The sequence below is a fragment of the Pogoniulus pusillus genome, chromosome 19, assembly GCF_015220805.1.
Source record: "Pogoniulus pusillus isolate bPogPus1 chromosome 19, bPogPus1.pri, whole genome shotgun sequence".
Lineage (NCBI taxonomy): Eukaryota > Metazoa > Chordata > Aves > Piciformes > Lybiidae > Pogoniulus > Pogoniulus pusillus.
The window spans coordinates 12,289,823-12,317,807 of NC_087282.1; the positions used below are offsets into that span (position 1 = coordinate 12,289,823).

Sequence of the window (27,985 nt, forward strand, 5' to 3'; positions counted from 1 at the left end):
ACCTCCACAGGTCCCTTGCAGCCCTCACCGTTCTGTGACACTGAGGAGCAGCAAGGCTGCGGTGGGCTGGAGGAGGCTCTCTCTAGCCGGAGAAAGCGCAGCCAAGCCCTGCCGAGCGCCGCAGAGTGCGGCCAGGCAGCTCGCCCGCTGCTAGCCGAGCCCGGCGCTGGGGCACCGCGAAGCCGCCGCCGCGGGAGGCGCTGCCCTCACCCAAGATGGCGGCAGCGGCGCCACTGCGCACAGCTCTCGCGAGGCTTGCGGCGGCGCCGGGCGCTGCCCCCTGCGAATGGCGGCGCGGAGGTGAGGCCGGGGCCGGCGGGCGGTGCCGCCATGGAGCACATCACCACACCGAAGGTAAGAGGGCGGCAGCCCCGAGGGCTTGGCTGCCGGCCCCTTGGCGTGCTTCGGGCGAGAAGAGCCGGGCCCAGCTCGCCCGGGCTCCGCTCGCCTGAGGTGCAGCCCCGCGGCGTCGGGCCTCTGCCGGGGTTGTTGTCGGGGCCATGCCTCCTCTCTGCGTTCTCTCTGCGTTCAGTCCGTGGTTAATTGCAATAAAGGAGATGTTCTTTGTCTTTCTGTCAAGGCACACGTGTCCGTGAGCGGCCCTTGCTCTTCTCAGGGGTCTCGGAGCGGCGTGCAAAGCTTAAAGCCGCTCGGTGTGGCGGTGAGGGGCTGCGTTCTGTGGCGCCGTGCCGGGAAGGACAGTTGGAGCAAGGAGGGTGTTCAGGAGGTGTCTGGGGCACCATTCGCCTGAGCCTTTGTACCGGGGTGCGGAGACCCTCCTCAGCGCTCCCGAACGAATCGAGCTGTGCCTTTGGAGCTGTGTGAAGCGAAGCAGGAGCCCCGCGCAGGCTGTGCTCAGGGCGGCTGAAGGATTGGCGTTTGCCTGGGGCAGCTGTCTGTCTGTCTAGCAACTCAGTTCGCATTCGCCTCCTTCCCTTAGTAAATACCACGAAGCTTGCCCTGGTTTGCTTTATTCTCAAGGAGGTGAATTTGGGAATGCCCCTACCCCCGTTGCCTGAAGTGCTTTGCCGGCCCGGCTTGTTTCTGGTGGCCTGGAGAAGGGGCGGTGTTAGATCCGATAATTCAATGTGCTGAGAAACATGCCGGGGGCAGGAAGATGCTCAGCTGAGACCTCTGCTCTTCGAGTTCATTTTCTGATCTTTTCCATCGTCTGTTTCAGCAGCGCCCCTGTAAAGAGGCTTACCTGCTCAATACTCCCCAGCTAATGTGTCATGCAAACTGATTGTCATAGAATCAACCAGCTTGGAAGAGACCTCCAAGCTCATCCAGTCCAACCTGTCCCCCAGCCCTATCCGGTCAACCAGACCATGGCACCGAGTGCCTCATCCAGGCTTTTCTATTAATTTTCCTGTCAGTGGATATTAGGAAGAAGTTCTTCACAGAGAGAGTGATTGGCATTGGAATGGGCTGCCCAGGGAGGTGGTGGAGGCACCGTCCCTGGGGGTCTTCAAGCAAAGCCTGGATGAGGCACTTAGTGCCATGGTCTAGTTGATTGGATAGGGCTGGGTGCTAGGTTGGACTGGATGATCTTGGAGGTCTCTTCCAACCTGGTTGATTCTATGATTCTATAATTCTATGGTGAAAAACACCCAATTATACCTATGTTCATGAAGAGGCAAATAAGCTAGAAGAACAGGAATAAAATAATGCAACCCCCCCCAATATTTCATTCTCTCTGTACTGATGGTTTTTAATAGTGTTTTTAGTGACTAGCTTAGGGTGCTTTATGAAATGCACTTCCATGTCTGGGGAATGGGCTAAAAGAAATAGCTACTCGGACTTGTTTATAGTGACTGGGCATTTGGAAGTCCGACTGGGAAGAAGTGTTTCTTTCAGAGCAACACTTTGATTCTACAGAATAGGAACAGTCTTTTATTTGCAGGTCTTTGGCTGTTTCTGCAGCTTCACACAGTAATAAACTGTGATCATCTTGGCTACGAATCCAGTAATCTCATTACTCTGTGCTAAACCTTGGCTGTTTGCTTAAACTATTTCTGCTTTAGCTGATGGAGAAACAATTATTGTGTAAAGCTGAGCTTGTGTTGCAGAAGAGGCTTTCATTCTTGCATTTCTTCCTGAGTTGTGGATGAGAAGTTAAAAGATGAGTGGTTGTGCAGATGCTGGGTTATCCATTAAAGCTGAATGAGTTTTTCATGCTCTTTTTGTGTTGCAGGTTGAAAATGTGAAATTACTAGATCGTTATACCAATAGAAAGGCAGCAAATGGGACATTATACCTGACAGCCACCCACTTGATCTATGTAGAGGCTTCTGCTGAAGTCAGAAAAGAAACATGGGTATGTTAAAGAATCACAGAATCATTGAGGTTGAAAAAGACCTCTGAGATCATCAAGTCCAATCTTGTCATCCCTGGAGACTGTTTAAACACTACTATAAACATTTCTTTATGTCTCATGCTCAAAATGAACAGGTTCTAATTGTCTTTGATAGCATTTTGATAGCAGGGTCTGGAGGGAAATGGCTGTGATGGTACTGACTGGAGAAAAGTCTCTGGCTGAGGAGCATAAAAACCTTGTCTAGTTTCCTTTCTCACACTTGTTACACCGAGCCACCAAACTTGAATTTACAGTATTTAGATGTGCACAGTTAGCCCTGAAATGAGCCTTTTTAAATTAACTCTACACTAGAATGGATATAATTTCATATGGAGATGGAAGGAAAGCAAAATGATCCAGGTAAACTGAGCTGTGCATCAGCCTCCATAAGAAATTTACATCCATCTGTAATTTTCCAGTCTTGCTGTTAGTTGATGCAGCCAAAAGTTAAATAACTATCTGGATGTTTATTACGTTTGGTTGATAAGTACCACAAATAAAGTCATTTTGTGCTTCTAGTTAGATGCAGGAAGCAGAAATGTCTGCTTGCACTGCTCTCAGCCTTATCAGTGGCCTCTGAAAAATGTGGCTGGTTTCCTGTTTTTTAGATTCTGCATCATCATATTGCAACTGTAGAGAAACTGCCTCTGACCACAGCTGGGTATCCACTCCTCATCCACTGCAAGAACTTCCATGTGGCTCACTTTGTCATTGGGCAGGAACGTGACTGTCATGAAGTGTTTACCTCGCTGCTTAAGCTTTCACAACCAGGTACTGAGGTGGGGGGTCTGCTCTGCAGATCACTGGATTGCTGCAGTTGTATTGGGGTGTCAGCACAGGAAGGGGAGGATGTGAAGTCAGAATCGGTTTCCACCACCAGAGATGGTCTGTGTGGGTTGTCCCAGGAAGTAGAGTGCTGTCCTATGAAGTTGGGCGTTTGCTTCCACCTTTTGGGAAGGAGATGGTCTTCCAAGAGGAACTTCTGAAGACCTGTACAAAGTTCCTTTGCCTTCCCGAGGCTGTTTGTGGCATCTCAGCCATTTCTTGCCACACTCGTGCTGAGTGTCCTACCCAAACCTACTCATCAGTCATTTCAGTGGCCTAGCTCTTGGCCTTGTGTAGTTCTGTGGATTCCAGACATACACAGAATTCTGGAGTCCCACAAATAAAGTTTTAAATGCTGGCACTTTTGATTTGTTCCCAACAGTACGTTGAGGCTGCTCTTGAGTGTTTGTTTTCTTTCAGTTGTGAACCCAGTGATTTGCTCTGGCTTGAAGTCACTCTTGCAGAGTGTAAGCAAAACATTCTCAAAATCCTCTGACTTCTTATGGCTTCAGTTTTTTTAGTCCATCATGGATGCATCTTAGCCTTCTTGTTCTTGCAGGACAAGCATTCCACCAAATTTCTTACCAGGCTTCTGGTTTTGGGGTGCTCCTTCAGTGCAGCTTTGTTATAAGGATGCCATTTGTGATTTTCTGTCACTAATCTAAGGGAAGGGAGTTGATGGCACCATGCTGGCCTTTATGTAGGACTTGAATAGAAGTAGAATCATAAATAGGCTGAGAGGACCTTTAAAGCTCATCCATTCTAACCCCTCTTCAGTCAGCAGGAACATCTGCATCTTGAGCAGGTTGCTCAGAGACACAACCAGCCTGGCCTGGAATGGTTCCAGGGGTGGGGCATCTCCCACCTCTCTGGGTAGCCTGGGCCAAGGTCTCGCCACACTCACTGTCAAAAATGTCTCCCTTCTCCCTTTCTTAGTTTGAAACCATCACCCCATGTCCTGCCGCAACATGCCCTGCTCAAAAGTCTGTCCCCATGTTTCTGATACTTGGAAGAAACTTTTGTTTTGCTGAATTTGAGGTTTTGTTTGATGGATAGTAGGGCTCATGTCTATTCCTAGCATCTCCCTTGTGCGCTGAGTTTGGCAGTTTGCTGAGTTCTGAAGTTCTAAGGCTGTATCTGACAGGTTTCTGATGCTGTCTTTAAAAGCTGTCACTTCTCAGTCTGGAAGCTAAAGGCTTGGGGAGCGTCTGGAGGCGTGGGAGCTGTCGCTGCAGGGGTTACATCAGTTCCTTTTGTCTTGTGGTTATTTGTGTAATAAGCTGCAGCTCTTTTGTTCTATTTATGGATTTTTAACAGTTCTCTTTTCTCTTGCTTTAATTCCTCTGTGTATGCTTCCCGCATGTTGTTTTTTGGGGGGGGAGTGAGGCAGTGTTTGTGCAGAGCACAGAATTATTGGTGATTTGCAGATGTCTGACTGACAGCTGTGGGTTACCTGTCCCATAACCCAGCCACTTTATCAGCCTCTGACAGGTTTCACTCTGTCTCTGCAGCACTCGCTGCCTTGGGAATCAGGTGAATGAGTTAGTGGTTGGATTTGCATTAGATGAAGAGAGGGAAGGAAATTGGGGTGGTGGAGATGGAAGGGGGAAGAAATTACCATTTGTCAGACACAGCCCAAAGCCTTTGTTCGGCTGACAATAATCTTCAAGACATCCATCAAGCCTTCCCTGTGCCTTACAGCTCACAGCAGAACCATGACCTTACAGGTGCGCAGGAGCTGTTTCATCAACTCCTCACAAGAAAATACCTCTTTTTGTACACACTTTCATTTATGGATTAATTCCTGTGATATAAATCTCCTCTAACATGCTTATTGCACTGAATTCAGTTGGAAATATTTTGTTCTGGGGGGAAAAAAATCATTACTTTGAAGTTTGAATTCATTCTAACAAACTGTTTTAGCTCTCTGCATGTGGGTACTGAATACTGGAAATTCCTGAGGACTTTGTCCACGTTTAGTACTGTCCCAAATGAAAACCTGTGAATGCAAGTTGAAGAGATTAAAAAATCTGTTCTCTCCTGTCTAGTGCTCAGTTACCATCATAGCATTTTTTTTAAGGAGTGAGAATCAATCTAAGTTGGTTTGGAGTAGGCAGGAATACAGAAAGATTAAAGAAAATGTCATAGTTCTGATCTTTGAGGAAGATCAGTGTTCTCTGCAGTGACACAGCCCTTTGGATTACATAGTAAATCATTCCTAAGTCTGCTGATTTTCAGCACAAGAGGGGCATGGACCTGTTGGAACAGGTCCAGAGGAGGCCACAACAGTGATACAGGGGGCCAGAACCCTGCTGTGAGGCCAGGCTGAGACAGTTGGTGTTGTTCAGCTTGGACAATGGAAGGTTCCAGGGAGACCTCCTGGTGGCCTTTCAGGACTCCAAGGGGGCAGAAAAAGGCTGGGCACAGACTTTTGAGCAGGGCCTGTTGTGACAGGACAAGGGATGATGGCTTGAACTAAAAGAGGGAGATTGAGACTGGAGAGAAGGGATAAATGTTTGACACTGAGAGTGATGAGAGCCTGGCCCAGGCTGCCCAGATTGGTGGGAGATTCCTCATCCCTGGAACATTTGCAGGTCAAGTTGTTTGTGACTGTGAGCAGCTTGCTGTAGTTGAGGATGTCCATGCTGTCTGCAGGAAGTTGGACTGGATGAGTCTTTTCCCATCCAGACCAGTCTGGGATTGCATGATTGTTGTCTGAACATCGTTCTCATCTCCAGCTCATTGGTGCACACAGAGGGGCTCATCCAAAAAGGTGGCCTTTAAGAGGAAGTGTTGACCTCTCCCTATGTCTTTGTGTCTCTCTAACCAGTTAATTTGTCACTCTCTGCTCCCAGTGAAAGCTGAAGACCTTTACGCTTTCTCTTACAATCCCAAAATGTCTAAAGAGAGTCGGGAGATTGGCTGGAAGCTGATTGACCTGAAAGTGGATTACCAACGGATGGGAATTCCAAATGACTACTGGGAGATAACAGATCTTAACAAAGACTATGAGGTAATTCTTGCCCAAAGTGGCTATTTTACTGCAGCATCTCTTCCTTGGTGGTGGTGATAACATACAGCAGTCCTGCTGCTGCATCAGTGGTGCGTCAGGGTGAGAGCCTGCTTGGTTGGTTTGAATCAAAGCGGTGGCGTCTTGATGGGAGGTTGTGGACGGTAATGTGTGGAAGAACAGCACAGAGCTGCAGAGTCACCTTGGTTTGCTTTGATCCCTCTGGCAAAATACCAGCTCCTTGTTTTTCTAGAGAAATGTCAAACCATCTGTTAGCATAAGCCTAGGTAACTTTCACTGCTTCTGGTCTTTCCAAAGCCTGTCCCACCAGGCTGCTGACAGATGCGTGGAAGAGGAATAAATGACAATGGTTTGGCTTGGTGGGGTATGATGCAGAGTGGAGAGGGAATAGGTAAGACAACCAGCAGCAGAAAACAAGACATCCCTTTTTCTGCTGGATCTTCTGCTCAGTAAGGGCTCTCAGTCACTTCAGTCCTAACTGGCTGCTGCTATTTTCTTCTGTCTCCCTGTAAGGCCAGGCTGGATCTAAACAACATTAAAATATTTTTTTTGTCAGACTTGCTCCAGCTCCTTCTTTATGTAATTACCCATTTTATTTCTTCTGGTGACATGTCAGTCAGGCCTTTCTGTCTAAAAGACAAAGCAAACAACTCTGGGCGAGACACCAACATACTAAGTCTTGAATCCCTTCCCTGTGGTCTTCGTTCCCTTCCCCAGGAGTTTTCTTCGCTGTTATGCTTTGAGGTGAGGAAATACAGTCTTGTGCTGGTCGTTTGAAATGACTGCATCTTTGAGATCTGATGTGAGAGGTGTTTTTCTTGTTGGCTGATGAGGACATCTGAGCATGTGCCTCTAAAATCATTCATCACTGTGAAGGTTTCCCTGTTGCTGTGTAACTCTCGGGTGCCAGTGCTTTAGTATTTCCTCAGGATTTGCAGTTTGTTTTCAAACTGACCAGCCTAAAGTAAAGCTAAACTTGGAGAACAGCCTCTCTGTGAAGTACCTGCTGAAAAGACTGCTTGTGTGAGCAGAAGTGGTAAAGCTGTTCTCTGAGGATGCTCCCTGGTTGCTAGAAGCTCATTTCAAGTTGAGTAAGATTTAGAGGGGACTTACAAAGTAATGTTATTCCTAATTTCTTTCTTTTAGTCAGAATTTCTTCTACTATTTATGGATCTAAAGAACTTTTCATATATATTGCACACTGTGCAGTCTCTTTTTTTAGGTTTGATTGCAAAATTGATTGTTTCCTTAACCACATGGTTTTATTTTGCTCCTAAGTGCATCTTAATGGCTTGAAAGTTTGGATGTGGTCTGTGTTAGATACAGGAACATATCATTTGCTTTGGTCTTTGCTTATAAATCATAGAATTGTGGAGTGGTTTGGGTTGAAAGAGACTTTTAGAGGTCATCTAGTTCAACCTTCCTGCAGTCAGCAGGGACATCTGCAACTAGAGCAGGTTGCTTAGAGCCTTCTCCAGGCTGAGCAACCCCAACTCTCTCAGCCTGGCCTCGCAGCCCTTCCATCATTGCTGTGGCCTCCTCTGGCCCTGCTCCAACAGGTCCCTATTTTTGCTATGTTGAGGACTCCAGAGCTGGCCCCAGCACTGCAGGTGGGAGTCTCAGCAGAGCAGAGGGGCAGGATCCCCTCTCTCCACCTGCTGCCCCATGCCTCCAGGAGAGGGCTGGCTCTGAGCTGGGAATGCATGGCACCAGCTCAGCTCCAGCTTTTCACCCCCACCCCAGCACTTCCCATAAATGCTGGATCATAACCTAGAGGTGAATTTTTCATGATTTTTGAATTGCTGAGCAGTAACACCTGCATGTTTTCCTTCTCATCCAGGTTTGCAACACTTACCCCCCTGAAATCGTGGTGCCCAGAGCTGCTAACAAGACGGTGGTGAGCGGCAGCTCCCGGTTCCGAAGCAGAGGGCGGATTCCGGTGCTTTCCTACTTATATAAAGAAAACAATGTTAGTTCTTCATTAGCTGCTTTCTCTGGGGAGTAAGGGTCCTCCTTCCTGTCCACTCTTCTGTTAGAGAAAGAATGAGATGATTATTAGAGTGTTTTAGTGTTGTATTTGACAACTGTGCTGCTCTTTACAACCTAATATTGCCTTGTTCTGAGTCACAGAATAACCTAGTTAAAGACAAGCACTTGGGACACATCCAGAGCTGTGCAAAAAGCTTCCTGTCTGGAATTTTTTATCAGCTTACAGCAAGGCTTTGTTCTGGGAGGGGGGCAGGTATCTCTTGTTTAGCCATTCTGAATAAATGCTTTTAACAAGTTACACCCAGAAATAAATCCCCACTAGCTCAGAGTAAGTGAAGGCTTCAGGTTTGGTTTGGTTCTTTTTCCACTGAAGACCAGAATGTAAATTAACTTTGCTGGCTCAGCAATCTTTCAGTGTTTTTGATGCAGATGTTAAGAAAATGCTGTCACAGTCAAATTGTTTTCCTGAGGAAGTGTGCCTTGACCTGGGCAACTGCATGGAGTTGCGCTGGCAGCTCTTAACGTTTCCTCAAAGCCATGTTCAGTGCAGTTCTGAGTGTGGAACAGGAACAACTGAGAACCAGAGTTGTGGAGAAGAGTGGTTTGGACAATGGAATCCAAGTGGAAAACATGAGAAACACCCATATCTGGGATCCTGTTCATCAGGCAGAGATTAGTGTGTTTGAGACTCATGAATGATTTGGGTTGGAAGGGACCCTAAAGATCATCCAGTTTGAACCCCCCTGCCATGGGCAGGGACACTTCCCAGTGGACCAGGCTGCTCAAGGCCTTATCCAACCTGGTTGTGAACACCTCTAGGGAGAGAGCATCCACAGTCTTTCTGGGCAGCTTGCTCCAGTGTCTTCCCCACCCTTGCTGTGAAGAATTTCTTCCTAATCTGCAGTCTAAATCTGTACTCTTCCAGCTCAAAGCTATTGCCTCCCATCCTAGCACTACAGGCCCTTGCAGAAGTCCCTCCCAGCTCTCCTGTAGTCCCCCTTTAGGTACTGGAAGGCTGTTGTAAGGTCTTCCTGGAGCCTTCTTTTCTCCAGGCTGAACATCCCCAACTGTGTCTCAGCCTGTCCCCATAGAGGAGGTGCTCCAGTCCTCTGACCATCTCCATGGCCTCCTCTGAACCCACTTCAACAGAAAGGACACAACAGTGAAGTTTGCTGTGGGACTGCTTGACCTCGCTATTTTAAGATACCCAAACTAGTAGCATTGGGAAATATCCCCATAGCATTTGTGTGTGTCCTTTCAAGCAGCAGCTTTTCAGTGAAGCAGGGAACAGGACTCTAGTGTTGCTTGGGGCAGTGCAATGAAGATAAGCATGTGAGCTGTTGTGTGTTGCAGGCTGCCATATGCCGCTGCAGCCAGCCCCTCTCTGGCTTCAGTGCACGCTGTCTGGAGGATGAACAGATGCTGCAGGCCATCAGAGAAGCCAACCCTGGGAGCCCCTTCATGTATGTTGTAGACACAAGGCCAAAGGTACCTTCTTGGGGGTTTGTGGCTACTTTTTAAGCTTGTCTTGTGCATTAATGCCATTTCCAGTTCATGCTGTCACCACTCCACTGGTGCTTTCTTGTGCTGTGTTGGGTTAAATGGTGTCAGTCCTTCATCAGCAGTTCAGCATCAGACTTCTGGTTTGGTGTCTCAATGTGCAGTATAAAACTGCAATGCTAAGTGCTGTTAGGAATCCTGGAGTCTTCTGGATTGAGGTTTAAGGATGACCTGAAGCAATTGGCAGTTCTGAAGCTGGCTGAGACACTGAAGCGTTTTCCTGCAGAGAGCATGGTCTTCAATATTGTGTTGGAGAGAAGCCTCAAGATTGAGTTCCAAGAGGCTGAAGTGGTTTTATCAGTAAACTTGACAAGAAGTGGGGCCTCTGTGACATGTCATAACAATTGAGGAGAGCAATTTCTCCATGATTTTGCCTTTGTAGAAGTAACATTTAATTCTCATGACATGCAGCTTGGAGTTTAATACCGTGCAGCTCCTTAGGTCTGTAGCCACTGTTTGGGGCTGGAACTTCATTGTTGAGATGTTTCTGTAAGAGGATATTGAAGAAACAGTCACGAGGTGAAATCTCTTGACTGTCATCTTGAGGAGCTGAATTTACAAAGCAATTCCAGTGGTTGTCTTGTAAGTGTATTGATTTGGATTAGTTGGTATAAGCAAATTAGATCACAAGGATTTTCATAGTGCATAGCTGTTTACATGCAAGGATTTCAGAGTGCTCTGATCATTTGAAAATGGACCTTTCTGAGCACCTCCTTCTTTGTTCAGATCCTGCAGCTATTTTATAGGAACCACAGATTTAGTGAAACTGCAACAAGGGCAAGAGGGAAAAACAGCTTCTTGAGGAAAAAGGGTATGCTTCACCTGTTGTTCCAAGATGTGTTTTGGCTTTTTGTAGTGTGGCATTCTCCAGAGAGAGACATAAAATTGCAGAGTGGGTTGTTGATAACAATGTCTGCCTGCTCTCTTGGGACAGACAGCTTCCAGCATCATTAATATTCCCCTGCAGTCTATTATTGATGGTGGTTTTTTTTTTCACCAAATAGGTTTTATCTTTGTGAAAAAGGGAGAATTTAAAACTCCTAGCACAACCTGTCTTACTCTGAGTGGTAGAACTGAACCACTAGGGTTACTTAGTTGTTCTAAAGATATTCATACTGATTTTCCTGCTCTCCCTCTCTGTGGAGGCAAATCACTCCTCTTCCCAAAATAAGTGAAGGACTGAGGAGCTGTTTTTGTCACCCCTAAAGATTTCCTGGTAGCTCTTGAACTTTTCTTGGTGATATTAGAGCACCTGGCTTCCTTTTTAATGTTTTTTCTGCAGTACAAGTTGTTTGCTGTGTTCTATCTGCTCCACTTCAGTATTTCTGTGTTGCCCTCGAGTTGTTTTATTTTGGCTGTGAAAAGCTTGAGAAGTGTCTTTCTACACCCCAATGTGGACATGTTACTTGTGAAAATGACCTTCTTAGTTCTACTTTCCTGTGCTGCTGCTGTCTGAATGTTTGGGTAGCTTCACACTCAGGGCAGACTCCCCTTTTACCTGTTTTGATGACAGCAGTGTGCTGAAGTCTAGCATGGTTTTGATATCACTTGCCCTAGGAAATTCTTTCCAGGGTCTTAATGAGTCTCCACATATGGATTAGATGGAAACACTGGCATGGTTGTGATGAGACAGCTGGAAGGTTTCCTTGGGAGGTGGGAGATAAGGTCTGGGCAGCAATCATAGAATTATAGAATTATTTTGCTTGGTAAAAGATCTCTAAGATCATGAAGTCCAACCATCAACACCACCATGGCCATTAAACCATGTCCCCATATGTCATGTCCACGTGTTTCTTGCACACCTCCAGGGATGGTGACTCCTCCACCTCCCTGGATAGCCCATTCCAGTGCCTGACCACTCTTGCAGGAAAGAAATTGTTCCTAATCTCCAACCTAAACCTCTCCTGGTACAATTTCAGGTCATTTCCTTTCATTCTATCACCCGATACTGGGAAGAAGTGACCAATCCCCACCTTCCTCCAATGTTTTTTCAGTGACTTGTAGAGAGCAATGAGATCTCCGTTCAGCCTTCTCCTCTCCAGTTCCCTCAGCTGCTCCTCACCAGACCTGTTCTCCAGACCCTTCACCAGCTTGGTTAACTCCTCTGTGCTTGGTCCAGCCCCTCAATGTCCTTAGAGCAGTGAGTGCCCCAAAACTAAACCCAGGATTCAAGGTGTGGCCTCCCCAGTGCCCAGTACAGGGGCACAATGGTTTTGATGCCATTTACCTTAGGAAATTCTTTCCAGGATCTTAATGAGTCTCTTTGTTTGGACTGGATGGAGAAAGTGGCATGGCTGTGGTGAAATAGCAGGAAGTGCAGTTTGTGAGGTGGGGAATTAGGTCTGAGCAACCTTTTCTGGGAGAATTAAGGACTTGCAGAACAGACTCAGGTACTTCTGTTACAATTTTTTCTCTCTCTTTTTTTTTTTTCCTACCCACTTTCTGTTCCCTTCCATCTGGCAGTTGAATGCCATGGCCAACCGAGCTGCTGGGAAGGGCTATGAGAATGAGGACAATTATGATAACATCTGCTTTAAGTTTATTGGCATTGAAAACATCCATGTGATGCGCAGCAGCCTGCAGAAGCTCCTGGAAGGTGGGTATGGGCTGTGCAGGTGGCTGATATTCATTACCCTTGCCTGCTTAAACCCCACCTGCACCTGGGTGTTGCGAGGAAAGCAGATAAGCAAAGGTGATATCTTGCTTTGTTTACTGCATTGAAGTGGCTTGGAAGGTTTAATGTTGTCCAAATGCTTTGTTGCAAGACATTTTATTTATTACTGTGCTTCCTTTTACAGTGCTTCAAAAGTAGCAACTAAACCAAACAGCATTCCTTAGCTGTGCTGCTTGCATGAAGTATTAATTTCTTAAACGTGCATAAAAGATTCATTTCTTAAGTGTGCTGAATTAAAAGGCCAGAGAAGCAGCAGATTTTCAGTAAGAAGTAGCACAGTTTTCAGGAAGGAAAACTAATTACTGAAAGAAAACTAACTTAGGTTGTTGGGGAAATTACTTTGCTGGGCTTTGCTTGCTTAGATTTGGAGTGTTTCAGTGTTAAACTGTTATTTCTGATTGAAAGGAAAACAGCTTTGCTGTGTGCTTCCAAAGAGTTTAATCTTGCAGAGCCCCACCATGGTGGGGGTTGGAAGGGACCTCTGAAGATCATCTAGTCCAACCCCCCTGCTAGACCAAGGTCACCTGGAGTAAATCACTCAGGAATGCATCCAGGCAGGTTTGGAATGCCTCCAGAGAAGGAGATTTCATGAACAGCTTTGGGTTTTCATTTATTTCAGATTCCCGTACCTGAACTTGGGTTTAATACATTAAAATGTATTAAAACATTAATTTAATCCATGAAAATACATTAAAATGCAGGAGTGGCTCTGCATTAAGCTACTCTCTGAGATTGTGATCTTGGAGAGGAACACAAAGCAGGGCAGAAGAAATACCTGAGCTACTGGAGATCAAGAGGTGAATCGGGTCCTTGTTTTCACTAATTAATGGCCCTCCTCCAAAATGAGAAGGTGATGGTGGAGCTTGGATCAAACCAGCAGGCTCTGCTAGCTCTTTTCCAGCACTGTTACCAGCCAAAGACTGCAACACAGGGTGGAGTGGCTGCTGCAAATCATTCTGTTTGCTCCCTGGGCTTAATCTTCTAAAACCTAATCCAAGTGCTGCCATTGAGAAGTTTAATGTTTTAGTAACCAACCTAATGGTCATCTTGCTTCAAAACAGTTGAATAATTCATGGTGCAGATTGCCTGGCCAGGTAGCACTGCAGCATCCATGGTGACCTTGGTGAAAAATGAGCTTGTTCACATAACCAAGAGCTTGGCCTGATCACAAGTTTAAGTCCTCATTTGCCTGCTCCTAGCAGATTTATTCCACAGTGGAAGAAGAGAGAGAATAAATGTTTGCTCCCATTTTTTTTCATGGACGGTGAGGAAATCTCTCTCTGGTGCCCATGAGCTGTATTACTGTTTTCTATGCTGGGATTCACTAGTGTTTGAGGTGCCACCAAGTTTAAAGATGTAGTTTTCTTCTGTGAATTAGAACTCCCTCTCCAGGTGCTTGTGGTGCAGCTGAGTGTTAACTCAGTATCACACACACATTGCTAGTGCAATAACAGATCACTGAACACTTCCTTTGCTGGTAATAAAAAAGCCTTCAGCTGAAAAAAACACAATGATTTACCATTAGCTAACAAAGAGGAGAACATTTTGAGATCCTCACATTCTCTGAGATAAAAATTGCTAGTTCTTGTTTTCATGTGTGCAACCAGTAGTGTATGTGTCCTTTAGACACAAAATATTGCTGCTGACGCTTAGAAAGGGTGGAAATGTTAGCTTTGAAGATCTCTCCAGCTCTGCTGCTGTGAGGAGATAATGAGGAGGTGGGAAGGGGAGCAAGATGTTGTTAATGGGATATCAGCTAATTGCTTTGTTTGTGTTCTTAGTGTGTGAAATGAAGTCCCCCTCAATGAGCGATTTCCTCACTGGGCTGGAGAACTCAGGTTGGTTACGGCACATTAAGGCTGTGATGGATGCAGGTGTCTTTCTTGCCAAGGTAAAACTCTACTCCATCCTGCAGGGGGATACAAAGATATGTGCTTGTGTGTTAGGGACTGTTCCAAAGACTGTCAGGTTGGCTCTGAAAAGAAAGAGGGAAAACATTGCCGTTCAGGTTGGCCTCAGCTCTCAAAAGCAAGCCTGCAGTTGGACAGCATCAAGCTGGCTCTCTCATAGAGACTTCCTGTGACTGAACTAAATGCTGTAGGGGTTATGACATTGTCCTGTTCACTGTGTTATCATAGAATGGTTTAGGTTGGGAGAGACCTCAAGGATCATACAGCTCCAACCTCCTGCTCCAACCAACTGAAGTTCCCAGTCTCTGCTCAATTATTATCCTTTATTCATCCACCCAATTTTTCTTCAGAGGAGGGGACACAACCCAGGAAAGTGTTTGAGTCCCTGTCCTTGGAGATCAGACTCGATGTGGCCCTGGGCAGCCTGCTCACTGCAGGGATGTTGGACAAGATGTCTTTTGAGGGTCCCTTCCAAACCAGATGCAATCTGTGAATCTGTGACTGAGAATCCTTGGCCTTTCAGAAGCCTGAACATTGTGAGGGGGTTTGCCTGCTGGCAGTCAGTCGGTGATGCTGACAGGAGCTGCTACAGCATTTTATTGCAGTCGGTTTTTCCTTTGGGTTGATGGCTCCCTGCCCAGAAATGGCACATTTCCATGCTCCAGATGACAAATGGCTAATTTTTCTCTTGGGTTTTAGGCCAGCCAGGTAAATGCAGATGAAGGGAGGGCATTTAATGGTGGTAACTGACCTAGAAAGCTGCTAAAGTGCTGTGTCTGCTCTCTCCTGCCAGGCTGTGAAGGATGAAAAAGCCAGCGTCTTAGTGCACTGCTCCGATGGGTGGGATCGCACCGCGCAGGTCTGCTCCCTGGCTGGCCTCCTCTTGGATCCCTTCTACAGGACTTTTAAAGGCTTCATGGTAAGGACACCCATGTTGGAATGCCAAAAATAAAAGGCACTTCCTGCATGTGTAGTGTAAACAGGCCCTAATTAAATGTTTTAGGCCATTTCCTGGCCACAAGCAGTGGGTGACCTATATAAACCCAGCTTTGATTCTAGAACCCAGCTGTAATTGCTCTGAGCAGCAGCAGCACAGCCCAGCAGTGGTTGTTTTACACGTCCCAAACCTTTGTCTCCTTGAATGTCCACATGAGATCCACTAATGAGACACTGCAGCAAGAGATGAGTGAGCAAGGGATGCAGCTCTGGCAGCAGTCCACCAAAAAGTGGTGAAGATTTGCAGTATATAACCTCTCATCTGCTAGGCCTTAAAATTGGGTGAACTTGTTTGCCTGCACAGGGCAGCATCAAACCTGTGTATAGTGCAAAACCTCTGCAGCAAATGCTGGATCCTGCACCTGGGTCACAACAGCCCCATGTAGTGCTTCAGGCTTGGGGCAGAGTGGCTGGAAAATGCCTAGTGGAAAAGGAACTGAGTGTGCTGGTTGGCAGTGGCTGAAGATGAGCCAGAGTGTGGCTAGGAGGACCACCAGCATCCTGGCTTGGATCAGCAATAGTGTGGTCAGCAGGAGTAGGGAAGTGATTTTTGCCTCTCTGATAGGCACTGGGGAGGCCATGTCTTGAATCTTCACTTCCATTTTGAGCCCTTACTCCAAGAAAGGCATTGAGGAGCTGTAACAGGTCCAGAGAAGAGTAACAAAGGTGGGGAAGGGTCTAGAGAACAGGGCTGGTGAGCAGCAGCTGAGGGAACTGGGGTTGTTCAGTCTGGGGAAAAGGAGGGTGAGAGAAGACCACATTACCATTCCCTGTAAGAAGGTTGGAGTGAGGTAGGGATTGGTCTCTTCTCCCTAGTATTGAGTACTAGGATGAGAGAAAATGGTCTGAACTTGCCTCAGGAGAGGTTTAGGTTGAGTATTAGGAACAATTTCTTTGCTGCAAGAGTGGTCAGGCATTGGAACAGGCTGCCCAGGGAGGTGGTGGAGTCGCCGTCCCTGGAGGTGTTCCAGAAATGTGGACACGGCACTTTAGGACATGGTTTAATGGCCATGGTGGTGTTGGGTTGATGGTTGGGTTATTCTGGAAGCCTTTTCCAATCAAAAAACATTTCTAGGACTGTATGATTCATTTAAGACTTTCTTAAAGCCATTACATGTAAGTTTGCTTCTACTGCAGGCGTGTTCATACTTGAAGCCATCAGTGCACAAATACAGTGCAGTCTGTGTTCTTGTCTGTCTTCTCTTGTTAACACCGTGACAGACAGACTCCCCTGAGCCCCTGCTCAGAGCAGTTCCTTAAACAAAACCCTGAACTCAGAACAACACAAATTTCACCTTCTCTGGTGTGTTGCACTGCTAGGTCTGTTTCCTTGCAGTCCGTGCTGGTTTTCTTACTGTTCCTTGAGACCACACTGCAGTCTTGTAACAATTAAAATTGCATCAGAGCAAGACACATCTTGCCTGGAGTTTCCCTCTGGATGATTCTGTATGAGCCAGGGAGGGTATTTTTTGGTAGATCAGGAGCAGGAACTGAAACAGATTAATGTTTGTTTGTCCACTCTGTCCACTGCTGGAACTCTACCTGCAGTGCTGAGGCCAGCTTTGGAGTCCTCAGCACAGCAGACATGGAGCTGTTGGAGCAGGGCCAGAGGAGGCCACAGCTGTGATGGGAGGGCTGGAAGGCCAGGCTGAGAGAGTTGGGATTATTCAGCCTGGAGAAGAGAAGGCTCCAGCGAGACCTGGTGGCCTTTCAGGATTCAGTGAGCTAGAAGAAAGCTGAGGACAGGCTTTTGACCTGGGCCTGTTGTGACAGGATAGGGGGAGATTCAGAGTGGAGAAAGGAAAAAAATGTTTGACACTAAGGGTGTGAGAGCCTGTCCAGGTTTGTTCAGAGAAGTGGTAGCTGCTCCATCCCTGGAGCCAGTGCAGGTCAGGCTGCAGATGTTCCTGTTGACTACTAGCAGCATTGGTTCTAAGCTTTTAAAGTTTAAGTCTTTATTTTGCTGTTTCTAAACCAAGTAATACTCTTTTTTTTTCCCCTCTCTGCTTTGGAATGACAGATCCTCATAGAAAAGGAGTGGATTACAATGGGCCACAAGTTCTCCCACAGGTAGGAGCTGTGTGTTGTCTAGGTTGTGGTGTCTAGGTGAAGGCTGGGAAATTCACGTGGTGTTGCAGCTTCATGGGAGCACTTATTTGAGATGGGAGCACTCATGTCAACTGTAAATGAGATACAAGACAGAGGAGGGAAGATCTGGAAAACACTGGAATAGGTGACATAAAGGCAGTGTCTGCTGGGGTTATGTAATCACTGCTTCTCTTGCTGCTTGGCAGAATCATACATTCTTGAACAAATTGCTTGAGTTTTGAGTGTGTGCCTACCTATAGAATCCCAATCATTAGAACCACAGAGTTGTTTCAGCTGGAAAAGAGCTCTAAAATGGGCTCTAACCATCACCTTAACACCACCATGTCCTGAAGTGCTATGTCCACACATTACATGAGAAGTGATAATCTTCTGGCAGAACATATTCATTCAGTGCCAGTCATTTTGGGAAGAAAACCTCAGCTGGTGGTTTTTCAGGATGTTTACCAGGTTCAAAGCTTAAACTTGAGCCCATTACAGGTGCTCAAACCTAATTTGACCTTCTTTCTCCAGGCAGATTAAAAATGCTCTCAGTCCTGTAGTTCAGAGATTCCTAGAATGGTTTGAGTTAGAGGGGATCTTAAAGATCATCCAGTTCCAAACCTCTTGCCATGGGCAGGAACACCTCCCACTAGACCAGGTTGTTCAAGACTTCATCCAACCTGGCCTTCAACACCTCCAGACCAGGTAGCCTGTATCTGGATGAGGCACTTAGTGCCATGGTCTAGTTGACTGGCTAGGGCTGGGGAATAGGTTGGACTGGATGATCTTGGAGGTCTCTTCCAACCTGGTTTATTCTATGATTCACGTTGAATTACCTCTTGTATTTACATATGTTTGTATAGAGAAATACAATGTTTAATGTCAAGGGGATTCTTTTTCTGCTGTAAGCTATCCCCTCCTGTGTTGTTTGCAGGTGTGGCCATTTGGATGGTGACCCCAAAGAGGTGTCCCCTGTCTTCACACAGTTCGTGGAATGCGTCTGGCAGCTCATGCAGCAGTTCCCCTGCGCCTTTGAGTTCAGCGAGCGTTTCCTCCTTGAGATCCACGACCATGTCTACTCCTGCCAGTTTGGCAACTTCCTGGGCACCTGTCACAAGGAGCGGGAGGATCTGAAGTGAGTTGGAAGCCAACAGGACAGGTTCATACATTCATAGAACAGTTTGGGTTGGAAGGGACTGTAAGGATCCTCCTGTTGCAACCCTTTGCCATAGGCAAGGACACCTCCCACTAGACCAGGTTGCTCAAGGCCTCATCCAACCTGGCCTTGAAGGCCTCCAGGGAGGGGACACCCACAGTCCCCCTGGGCAACCTGTTCCAGTGTCTCCTCACCTTCACTGCTGCTTGAAATGTCAGAAGAAGGCCAGGTTGTGTTTCTTTGTGTTTTTAATGTCACTGTAGATTCATTAAGGATGAAGTTGTCAATAGAGGCTCATGTTCTGCAGTGTGGAAAAAAAAATAATGACTTTGGGGATACAATTAATCTCAGGTGTTCTAATTTGGACCTCCATAACTTGCAGATACCTCTTTTTGGACTGGGCAGTGCCCATTTTAAGTGGCTGTATATTCCTATGGGGTATATCTAGATCTAAAGAAGAAATGTTTGACCCTGAGCTTGTGAGACCCAGGCCCAGGTTGCTCTTAGAAATGGAAGATCACCATCCATGAAACTATTCCAGCTCAGGTTGTTTGGGGCTCTGAGCAGCCTGCTCTAGTTGCAGATGTCCCTGAAGGCTGCAGGATGGTTGGTCTAGATGACTTTGAAAGCTTTGTTCCCACCCAAATCAATCTGATTCTATGATCTCGTGTTGATGACATTAATCACGTGCCGTGTAAAAATAATCCTTGGCTCCCTTACTCTAACTCTGCTTGGAAGAGCTGGCCTTCTTATTCCACTTCACTTCTTTGTTTTAGTGATTAGGTGTTATTTGTGATTGACAGAATCTTTGAGAAGACCCATTCTCTGTGGCCTTTCCTCTTGCAGAAGAAGCAGGAATTCAGAAACCCTTTGTACAGAGGATTTACAGCTTACAAAGAGCTTCAGCCAAACACTCTGCCTTTCAGTTTCCAGTAAGTTGCTTATTTAAGCAGGGGCAGAAGGAAGGGTGGCATTTCTTTCCTTCTAAGGTAGGTTCAGGTTTCATGGAATACATTTCCCCTGATGAGCTTGGTATGGTTTACCTTTCCCCTCCATTCCTCACTCATAAACTGAGGGGATGGTGCTAAGCAAGTGCAGCTATTGTCACATAAAATCAGTTTTCTTTGGTGTTAAGAATGCACTGAGGAAAGGATGACCTTCAGTTGTAGACAGCCCCCACACCTCCTGATTTCTCTGTCCAGTTTCTGTCATGGGTTAGGTAATGGTTAAAGTTCTTCCTTTCATCCTTTTAAAGATACATTAAGGAAGCCTTTCCAAGAGGAATTTCAGTCAGGGTAATGTTCACAAGACTGATTTCTTGTTGCCAACTCTTGCTACTTGCCCAGAGCGTTACAGCTGCAGTGGTTAAGTCTTCCTTGGTTTCTGGCTCACTCCTGATCCCTGCTGAGTAAAAGAGGGATGGAAATGTGGTTTTAAGTGCTGTGTGGCTACCGTTGGGCAAGGACATTCACAGAAGTAGGAAGATGGGGGAAACTGAGAGCTTTAGATGTGAACTGCCCAAACCTCCAGGGAGTCTGTTACACAATAAAGTGTCTTTCTGTCTTGTGCTGTGTGAGAAGGAGCAGCTCTCAGTGACAGAGCAGGAGGTGTACAAGGGACCATCAGAACCAAAATGGTATTTGGGAGTAGACAGTTTCAGGTACAGTTTCAGGGTTAACTCTTGAGTTGCCTGTGTGCAAGTGAAAACCCAAACATCTCCTTTCCTTGGAAAAAAGTCACCTCATGTTTCTCTTATGTGAATGATGTGACAGAAAGAGGGGGAAAATGCATCTTCCAACAGCAGCTTCTTCCTGTGGGAAGGAAAATTAGATCCCAGGCAGAAAGTGATGGACAAACTCAGGTTCATCTGTCTAAAGGGTGAAGCACAAAGCAGAAATGCTGAAATCCTCAGAATTTTTTTTTAAATTTATGATCATTTTCTCACTGAGACTGAATTTTACTGCCCCTGGCTGTTGGCCAGCAGCACCTAAGTGCCTGCCTAATTCTCTTTTTTTCTTGCTTTGAGATTTTGGTGTGGGATGTACAATCGCTTTGACAAAGGAATGCACCCTAAACAGCCTGTGCTAGATCACCTGCTTAGCTGCATGAGCCAGAAGGTGAAACTGGAGGACAACGCATCTGAGCTGGAAAATGTGAGTCTGGGTCTCAATGACATTGAAAATCACTTACTGGTTTTGGCAAATATGACTGGGATTGGAGTCTGGCACTGAGCTGTTGTCACAGCATGCTGGGCTGAGCTGGGCAGAATCAGGGGATCGAGGGGGACCTCACTAAGTTTGCAGATGATGCCAAGTTGGGGGGCAGTCTTGATCTGCTGGAGGGTAGGAAGGCTCTGCCAAGGGTTGTGGCCAGGCTGCATCAATGATTTGAAGCCATTGGGATGAGTTTCAGTGAGGCCTGGATTCTGCATTTGGGTCACGACAGCCCTGTGAACCCTACAGGCTTGGGGCAGAGTGGCTGGAAACTAGCTGGTGGAAGAGGACCTGGGCTTGTTGGTTGACAGTGGCTGAAGGTGAGCCAGCAGAGTGCTCAGACGGCCAAAAAGGCTGGCAGCATCCTGACCTGAACAAGAAATAGTGTGGCCTGCAAGACAGGGGAAGTGATTGTGCCCCTGCACTGGGCACTGGTGATGCTGCAACTCAAATCCTGGGGTCAAGTTTGGGCCACTCACTCCAACAGGGACACTGAGAGTCTGGAGCATGTTCAGGGGAGGGCAACAAAGCTGGCAAAGGGGCTGGAGAACGGGGGTGGTGAGCAGCAGCTGAGGGACCTGGTGTTGTTCAGCCTGGAGAAAAGGAGGCTGAGGGAAGACCTCTGGTTCTCTACAACTCTCTGAAAGGAGATTGGATCCAGGTAGGTTAGGTCTCTTCTTCTAAAGAACAAGTGATAGGATGAGAGAAAATGGCCAGATGTTGCCCTAGGGGAGCTTTAGATTGGACATGAGGAACAATTTCTTCCCCTTGAGAGTTGTCAAGGCCTGGCCCAGGCTGCCTGGAGCAGTGGTGAAGTCTCCATCCCTGGAGGGCTTTTGAAGCTGTGAAGATGTGATGCTGAGGGACAGGGTTCAGTGGTGACCTGGCAGTGCTGGTTGAGAGTTGGACTTGATCTGAAAGGTCTCTTCCAACCAAAATGATTCCATGATGTTGCTGTAATAGATTTGATTCACTTCAATTCTTATCTGCTAGGTAAAATATGGGATGTGATTGGCCAGGTCCTGTTGCAGGCCCAGGATGTTCTGCTTCTCAGTGTGAAGGAGCTGTTAAAAGAACATCTGAGTTTCACCTCCACTCACAGCCAACTTCAAGGGAGAAGAAAAGAATGGGCCTGCTTTCCCTCCCCTCCCTTAAGTAATATGAAAGTGGCTTTTTTCTAATGCTTAAACCCCTACTTGGAATATCCTTTCTATGCATACAGAGAAACACCCCAGAAACCAACAACAGACCAAACTACCCCTAACCTAGAACCACAAATAAACAGAACATCAACCACAAACCACAAAGAAGCCCCTACAAATGCAGTAGTATATGAGTCATCCACAAGTACACCATGAAAAGACCTGTCAGTGTCCTTTGCCAGGTTGATGTGAATAGTGTTATGACTTCAACAGTGAGGGTTGTATCGAATTTGTAGGATCACAGAATGCTTTGGGTTGGAAGGGACCTTAGAGACCATCTAGCTCCAGCCCTCCTGCTGTGGGCAGGGACACCTTTCACTAGACCAACTTGCTCCAATGTAGAAATCATAGAATCACTAAGGTAGGAAAAGACTTCTAAGATCCTCAAGTCCAGCCTTCTACCCAATGCTTCCACGACCATGTCCCAAAGTGCCACATGTACTCGTGATGTGTAACGTTCTGTGTGGATGACAGGGCTGAAGAGGCAGCACTGGCACAGAACTGTTGCTGCTGACAGTTGGGTTTTGCCTGTCCCTTACAACTGGGAGCACAACCTGTCCTTAAGAGTTTTCTGTCTTTTTGTTTGAATAGAAACTTCCTTTCTGTGATGGTCCTTTGCCCAGCGAAGCTTGCTCCTTACCAAAAGGAGGACGTGCTGCTTCCAAAACCCCAATGCTCAACACTCCTCAGGATTATGAAGGGGACCCACCTCCTGTCTTGAGCAATGGTGCTTCAGAAGGGGACACAGATGTTCTGCCAGATGGGGACCAAAAGCACAAGGGCAACCTGTCCCATCACCAGGAGGACCTCCATGATCTTAATGACTCCATTGAGGTTTTAGGCCCTGAAGCTCAGGATGGAAAGCTGCAGCACCACTGACCAGCTCGGAACTGCACCTGGTGCACCAGATGCTTGTGGTGAGGTGTGAGGGAGCTGTGCCTCCACCAGGATGGAGATCCCTAACCCATGAGAGCTGTGAGTAGGTGTGTTTGTAAGGAGCTGTGCTCCTGTGCAGAGGAGTCTGCACTTGGGTTGGTTTGCATTGTTTGGCAGCTAAAATGATGAGGAGCTGCCTCGAAGGCCACTCTGAGTTGGTGTGAACCTCGTTCCTCAGTGGACACACAATGTGTGCTTAAGGTTTGCCTGCCAGGATTGGTGCTTCAAGCTGAAAGAAACCTTGGCTGAAAGATATCTTAGGAACTACTGGAGGAGAAGGAGGAAGAAAAATGCAACTTATTTATTCCTGATGGTACAAGACCATCTTAACATGATTAAAAAAAAATAGTTCATCTTAAAATGACAAAAGCAATCCCATCCCTTCTCTTAGCTGTGAATGAGTCTGTGCATGGACCCTCACCTCGTGGCAGAACTGATTTGTCTTTTGGTTCCTATGCAGATTTGTCAAACAAAACCAAACCCCCCTGTGCCTTTTTTCTGAGACCAATTTGATGTCCAGCTACCTAAGCTCCTGGTTTTATTGGTGTAGTTTAGAGTGCAGTGCTTGGTCTTTGTTGGAGTCAGTATTTTTAAATAAGGTTTTTACCTGCTGCCAGCTTTTCCAGGATCTTTGCAGATCCCCCTGAGTTGAGTTTAGTAGCTTCTTTCTAAGCAGACTTTTCAAAGAATAAGCTTTTATGGACCTCATTTACTGATTGTGAGGGTACAGCAAGCAGTAGAGCCTCAGAGGGTACAGCAAGCCCCAAAGACAACCTGAGACAGGGGGATTTTTGATTAGAAGTGAGAAAAGAGAGGGAAAAACTAGATGGAGCTTTTGTTTCTTGGTCTTGGTTTTATGGTCTTGGTTAAACTAAAGCAAGAGAGAAACTCTTAGTTCCAAAGTAGAATCAGTGTGGTTTCCTCACATCCATCCATGAGGCAATAGCTGCAGTTGAGGTATGTCCTGGTATTGAAATGGGGTCTAAAATGGGGACTTCACATTCCAGACTTGAGTGTTTGCAGGGAATGTTGAAATGCATGAGCCTTAGAGGTTCTTCATCTGTCAAGACATGGTGATGTGAGCAATAGATCTCATGGCAATGAACTCTGCATTCCTTGAAGGTGATAATAAGGGATGTTTCCTTATTGCAGTGAGAAGTAGACATCCTTGCTCATGGCTGTGCCCCATCTTGGATTCAGCTCTGGTGCTTCTTAATGCTGCTTGGTCTCTTGAAACTGCAGCAATCTCAGCTGGAGGTACTAGTTCAGAGTTTCAGCTTGAAAACAGTGGTGGATATTCCACTTATGCAGAAGTCTTGTGAAGAACTGAGGACTCCTCAGGGAAGTGATGGCCCAGGAAGGTTGTTCCACAGCACTTCTGTAGATGTGAAAGTCCCTTTGTGCAGCTTGATCCTAGCTGCTTTATTGCTTGCTTTTGGATCCTGTTGTTTAAATTAGGTGCTGCCATTAGGTCTGAAGCACAGGTTTTCTATGTGAGAGTCCTTTGTGCAGCTTGATTCAAGATGTTTCTCTACTTTCTTCCATCCTGATCTACAGTAAGAAGCAGACACTGTCCATTAGAGCATCATAAAATGCAGTGGACGTTGTTCACGTGCTGAAATGACAGGGTTAGTTTCAGTGTTCAAGATGAAGTCAAAAAGAAAAAGCCCCAAAACTCCCCTGACTCTCACTTTGGCTGAGAAAATTATGCCTTTTATTAAGCATCTTGACAAATGCAAGACAAAAGGGCAGTACTTGAGAACACAGAGATCCTTCACTGCCTGGAGTGACACAGAGGAACTTGGGGTCTAGTGTTGCAGGTTTTTCAGCCTTTAAAGCAAGTGAAATAGTTATTTTGAAGGCAGGAGTGAGAGAACTACAACAAGTTACTGATTTCACAACTCAGCACGTGCAATCCTGAGCCAGATATGCTTAAACAGGAGATGTTTGAACTTTGTCCTGTGGGTCCATCTCAAAAAATACTGCCTCATACAACAGCTTTGTCATTTTGTTTGAAGACTGCACATGGCTGAGTGCATCTTCTCTTAATTTCAGGTGAAGGTCTGCTGTTGAGTCTCTGTGTTCCTAACCAGACACCTGCTAAGCTCCTAATATTGAGTTGAGTGGTCCAGCAGCCATTTGAGTTGGCTACATCTACATACCCTAAATGCATCTTAAACCAACCTGCTCTGGACACCCAGCATTAGGATCTGCTGGAGACTGCCACTGGAGGGTGCTGGGGAAATTGTTTCTCTTTGCCTTTTGGTAGTGTCAAAGCTCAATTTCAGCTGCACTTTGGGGCCTATTTGTTAGGACTGGTGGATCAACCCTTTCTTTTCTTTCTATGTATAGTGTGACAGCTTTTTAGAGAAGCCACAACTGCTAAATGAGACCAAACCAGGCACTTTTTAGGACCAGTTTTTATAGCTGTTCTGTTTCTCCTTTTTAATGCCTTCTCTAATGAAAATCAGAGATGCAGGATTGCAGAAGATTTTAACTGTTGGCCTGTCTAAATCCTTTAGCAGTCAGTCAATGGTTGTCTGAAAACATTTTACAGGAGGTTTCTCTAAGTGTTTACACCTTGCTTTTGGAGTTATCACAGACCACCTGCACCAAAGCAGAATCATCTCTGCTTATCCCTAAAATGTGACTCTGACACCTCCACAAACCCTTCCTAACTGCAGTATTGCTACAGGTGCATGTAACCGTGAAGAGATTGCTCCATGCACTGAAAGCATTAATAAGCTTGTAGTAGCCTTGCTGCTTTTGACTTCAGCAACAAACCAAGGGATGCTTTTACGCTTTGAAATGCAAAACCCAGCCAAAACAAAAAAGCCCTGAACCCCAAGGCAATGGTCTTGTCCTTTTAAACCTCTTGGATTTGACGTGTCGCAAAGTCTACAACATCCCAGAAATCATTCCTGCTGGTGCTGTACATGTACAGAGCTGGAATCCAGGGTTTGCTGGCTTTCCTTGAGATTCTGTCTTTGAAAACTGATTAGCTGGAAGCTTTTTTTTTTCAGTTTCGAAGGGAACTCTTGGGTGTTTCAAGACCAAAATGAGAAGCTGCGTGGAGAGCTGCAGCATGTCCTCAGGTGTCTGCTGAGCCAAGATCAGCTTCCCACAGCTTCACAGGACTCACTTGTTACTAACTGGATTATGTGTTCCCTAAAAGTGTCAAAGCAAAAGCTCTTATGTAGGCATCTTCTTTATGTGTGGGTGAAAAGTTCCTCTAACTTATTTATTCCTTCCCTGCCTTGTGAAGTCACAAATACTGTGTTTGATTTGAAGCTGTAAAGGGAACAATGCAACTTGTTGCTCTCCACTTGGTTTCCTCCAGCTGGGAGGACTGGGAGGGAGTAGGGATCTTTTTTTTTGCTATGGGTGGACTCTATTTGTGTAAAACTTTCCTGTGTCTTTTACCAAGATGCTCCCTGTTCTCATGGTTTCATGCCTCTACATAGTGTGTCTCTTGCTACAAATGCTGTGGGCAAGTGCCTGTAATACTCTCTGTTTAAATCTGCTCTTTGGAGTAGAAGGAGGAGCTCGTGGAACTTTCTCATTTCACATGTCTTAATGTGAACTTCCCCAGTGCTGGATTCTTAAATTGTATTTTGTTTTGCTGTTGTTGACTGTGGTAGAGCAAATCCAGTCGGTGCTGTTTGTGTTCAGGCAAAAAGGGACTCATTGGTTTGCCCCTAGGTGGAGTTCTTGGTTGACTACTCTTGGATGGGAAAAGAGAAGCAGCTTGTCAAAGCTCGTGGACATCAGACTTTGAGCTGCTTCTTCCTGCTCTTAGTAAATGCCTTTCATTTAAGTGCTGTGGAGAAAAATCCACCTGCTAGGTGGTAGAGGAGGAAAGCTGCTTGTAGGTAGCTGGTTTGTTTCATTTACCTTCGCTGAGCTGCTCAAGCCCTGCTCAGGTTTGCTAGGAATGAAGGTGTGCAGAGCTCACAGGATCTCTACCTGGGTTGAAGGTGGAAATCTCCATGCTGAAGTGCCCTGCATCTTGTTTCCATCAGTTTTGGAGGTGCTGAGCCCTAGTAGGTGCCCAGGAAGTACTTCTAGACCTCACAAAGCTGTAGCACCTGCAAGGAAGGCAGTTCCAAGGGCTCTTGTGCCAGACAACCCTGCAGTTCCCTGTCTGGCAAAACTGGTCTTTGGGCAGGTCAGTGCCTGCTGGCTGCTCCCCCAGAGCACTCTTCAGTGATGAAGATTCACAAGTGACCAGAAGAACTCCAGATATGTCTGTTTGCTCTTCCCATCCCACCACTGGGGTCATTCTTTTTGTGGACCTAACAGTTTACACACTGTCCCTCCTTCACAGAGGCACTTCCCGTGCCTTGGTGTGGAGTAGGGGAAGAATCTGTTCTGAATGTAGTAGCTTTGTTGTGATTAATCCACAGCACTTGACGAATTGGCTGAGAAATGCCTCGAGTCAGGCGCTAACGTCTGTGTTTTTGTGAGCAGCCAGGTGGGTGCCAACTGCAGTTGGTGTAACTAGGGCAAGTGTTTCAAGGTGCAGCCCTGTGCCCTCTTGGCGTCTGTGAGCTCAGAATCAATGCAGAAGGAGGGTAGGTTACCTGATGACCTTCATCTGCTCCTATTGTTTCTCTGTGGATGTGAGTCTGTGTTGAATACTACTGGACTAACTCATAGCACTGGATCCAGCCACGCGTGACCCAGCACACATCAGTCCTCCTGCTACCCACAGGCTGCCCATGTGTCTGCACTACCTACCCAGAGGAGTGAGAGACTGCTAACTGTGTCATGCTGTTTGTGCCAGTCTGTTGCTGCTGCTGGTGGTGTAACCTCTGAAGGAGGGTTGTGTACAGCTGTGGGTGCTGAAATGCTGTGTCTGTGGATGTGCTGCGCTGGCTGTGGACACCTCCAGCATTTAGTGAATGCACTGCTTGAAACTGTCCCGTGGTTAGAGGAGCACTGTGTCTTCTTTCTCTAGATGTCTTTGTTCCATCCTTTCACTTGTATCACAGTTTATTTTTATTCCCTATGGAAAAATAAATACCTTTTTAAAGTAAGTGACTCGTC

General features: G+C 46.3%; 1 protein-coding gene across 2 annotated transcripts; it reads left to right on the forward strand.

Annotated features, from left to right (window-relative positions):
- The first annotated feature begins 217 nt into the window (after nucleotides 1-217).
- On the forward strand, nucleotides 218-27,975 carry LOC135183951 (myotubularin-related protein 8). 2 transcript variants are annotated; one of them, XM_064159325.1, is made up of 14 exons: nucleotides 218-354; nucleotides 2,195-2,317; nucleotides 2,965-3,127; nucleotides 6,037-6,194; nucleotides 8,053-8,181; nucleotides 9,555-9,689; nucleotides 12,225-12,357; nucleotides 14,217-14,326; nucleotides 15,139-15,264; nucleotides 17,362-17,411; nucleotides 18,364-18,564; nucleotides 19,389-19,517; nucleotides 20,612-20,738; nucleotides 22,592-27,975. In XM_064159325.1, the coding sequence occupies exons 1-14, from the start codon at nucleotides 331-333 to the stop codon at nucleotides 22,877-22,879; spliced, it is 1,896 nt and encodes a 631-aa protein (XP_064015395.1). In that variant the 5' UTR covers nucleotides 218-330; the 3' UTR covers nucleotides 22,880-27,975. The 2 variants fall into 2 exon arrangements, with proteins under 2 accessions (XP_064015395.1, XP_064015394.1); XM_064159324.1 differs by lacking the exon at nucleotides 22,592-27,975 and adding an exon at nucleotides 21,792-21,936 and having other exon boundaries at nucleotides 252-354.
- Nucleotides 27,976-27,985: the final 10 nt, after the last annotated feature.